Source organism: Verticillium alfalfae, genomic scaffold, assembly GCF_000150825.1.
Source record: "Verticillium alfalfae VaMs.102 supercont1.5 genomic scaffold, whole genome shotgun sequence".
Classification (NCBI taxonomy): domain Eukaryota; kingdom Fungi; phylum Ascomycota; class Sordariomycetes; order Glomerellales; family Plectosphaerellaceae; genus Verticillium; species Verticillium alfalfae.
Window position 1 is genome coordinate 910,730 of NW_003315034.1, and position 2,709 is coordinate 913,438.

The window sequence follows — 2,709 nt, forward strand, 5'->3', positions numbered from 1 at the left end:
CACTCCTTAGTATGGGCAGATCCTCCAGAGGGTTTTCGCATTTATTTTAGATCATGCCACGAAAAGGAGAACGCTCGTCCAGCAGAAAACAAGACGACATGGTCGTTAGATGTTGGATGATTACTCCAGGTATGGCCTGAGACCGAAGCTGTCTTGAATGCTCGAGAAATCGTACCTTTGTGCAATGCCCTGTCTACTGAGAACAGCACATGATGCTCGCCAGATGAGACAAGAAGGCGTGAAAGGCCTCTGTTTATGAGAATCTGATCAACAGCGCCCTCAACGTGTTCATCAAAAATGTCCACGATGCGCCACTTTGATCTGTTGAGCATGACGAGCTGGTAGCAAGCAAGTGTGCCAGACTGGTCCAAGCTGACAATGGTATTGCTATCTTCGTCAAATTTGATATGCTTGACAGCAGTCTTATGCGTGAAAAGTGTTTGAAGAGTCTCTCCCTTTGCGCATTCATAGATTTGTACTGAGCCGTCGTCTTTACCACATAGGATATACTGCCCGTGTTCCATCACTGCAATGCATGTGATATAGATCAGATCCATAGCACCAGTGAACTCGACTTCGTGTGTGGCCGTAGATAAAGAGAGCGTGTCGCTGTCGTCATCATCAACTTCCTGTCGGAGGAGTGCTCGTGGCTCCCAGACGCGGCACTGCTTTCCACGGATGTCAAGTAGACGGAGGTCATCTCCCGTGAACGCGAGAGCTCGCACGCCAATGAATTCGGCATTGAAAGTGATGCGATAAAGCCGGTGTATGTTTTCGAGGTTGAAAATCTGAATCGTGCCTTCGGCGTCCCCTGTTGCCAGTGTTCGGCCGTCGTGAGAGCTGGTCATACATAGAGCATTGACTGCTGGGACAGTACTTCTCACAATACCAAGTTTTGTATCATACAAAACCAGTTCACCATCAAAATACCCCGCGACCAAGGCAGTCGATGTTTGCGATGCGCTAAATGCGAGGCAAAGAATCGTGGATTTACGCATTGGCACCGTCGACGACGCATTGAGGCGTGAGCCACATTCGCGGTTGTAGATATCGTGGAGGCGACGTTCTTCAAAATTCCAAACAAGGAGGTCTTGTGAGCGATACACGATGGCCATCAGACACTGTGAGGCACTTGTTGCTGCCATGACAGGCCATCTTCTGTCATAGGCCTCCCTCGATTCCTCGGCATCCGTCCAACGGGCTCCGTCGACCATCTCGTCGGCCTGGATGTCCCAAAAAACGAACTGATTGTTCGTCATTGCTATGGCAAGAAGCTCGTCTTCTTCAATGAAGGCAAGTGAGAGGCACCGCACTGGAGTTGGGATGCACGTGAGTAGAGTCCATGATGCAACAGACCAGATCTTGACGGACTTCGGCCCTGCCGTTGCCAAATATTTCTCCTTCGAACTCATAGAAATTATCATTGGTGGCTCTTCAATGTTCAGGCGTCGGATCTCTTGGTAGGTAGATTCGTCGTAGATGATGGCTTCTCGGCCCAGCATGATGCCAGTTACGAGGGAAACGTGTTGAGCTCGAAACCGCTGTGATTGTCTCTCCACGCCCTTGGTTGATGACCGAAGCACAATCATCCAGGCTATATTCGACGTTCCCACAATGTGTAGATCTCGTGTTGAGGCAAACTGCTGATGAATTATAGAATCATCAGGACACAAAAGGGGGAAATCTGGCTTCGGATGGCGCTCGGACGAGCGCGTAGTTGCCGACCAAACTTAGAGACCAGACGGACAAGGTCAGTTTCCCAGCCCTCCAAAGTCTTTGTATCTTTTGACAGGCCGGTGATCGATGTGAGATCGTTCTGCTTGAGAAGACGAGATATGGTTTTGCCCGCCTGTAACAGCCTTCCCAAGCGAGATTGTGAAGCCAAGTATTCTATCCACGCGAGAACATTGGAGGATGCCAAAAACGCCGCCAAGGGTTGAATAAGTTCGGAGGCATATGGACCGGATTTCGCAATGTGGTCGAAAACAGCAGTGCTCGCATAATCCATCAGCGCCATGGTTTGCGTTTGGTCAGCGCTGCTTCGGCGAAATTTCATCGGCCTCAAGGCGTTGCCAGATAGATACTTCAGACAAGTTAGAGCCAAAGATTTGTGTGCAGTGTTGCGTTGTGTGACAAAATCGGAGACAATTGTCGGATCCGTCAAGAATTCCTTCACAGTAGCGTGAAGTGGCTGCAGACGCATCTTGCTATCGAAGTAGACAAGATGGCCACAGCGTCTGGAGACAACCCTTTCCATGTGAGGGATCTCGTCGTTGATATCTATCTCTAGTGCTGACTGTAGCTCCTCGATTCTCAATGGTCTAGACGAATAGGCTGCCCATTTGAGGATAGCCTTGGCCAAGGGTTGGCTGTGCTGGTCACTTGCCATGGAGACAAGAATTCGTCGATAGAGAGCATCCATGCCTGGTGGTACAGAATCGATGATCCGTTGGGCGTCGGCTTTTGAGTCTGCTTGTTGAAGCTGGGTGAAGACAAGTTTGACCCATAGAAAGCAACCCGATGACTTGGCTAGAATGGTTCGCCCCGTCTTCTCCCTTGCCTCATGAGAAGTGTCGGGAATGGATTTCAGATTTAGTTGTATGAAGCGAGAAATGCCTTCTTCAATCTCTGCATCTTGGAGGTGCTCTGAAATCCCAGTGGCTTTGTGCCTCGAGAGGATGCGCAACCCCAAAATTGGTCCTGGGACGG

At 49.9% G+C, this 2,709-nt stretch overlaps 1 protein-coding gene across 1 annotated transcript; it reads right to left on the reverse strand.

Annotated features, from left to right (window-relative positions):
• Window positions 1–41: 41 nt before the first annotated feature.
• Window positions 42–1,412, reverse strand: VDBG_04598 (NACHT and WD domain-containing protein; the record flags this gene model as incomplete). The annotated part of the gene is made up of 1 exon (XM_003004946.1): window positions 42–1,412. The coding sequence occupies one exon, from the start codon at window positions 1,410–1,412 to the stop codon at window positions 42–44; it is 1,371 nt and encodes a 456-aa protein (XP_003004992.1).
• Between the last annotated feature and the right edge of the window lie 1,297 nt (window positions 1,413–2,709).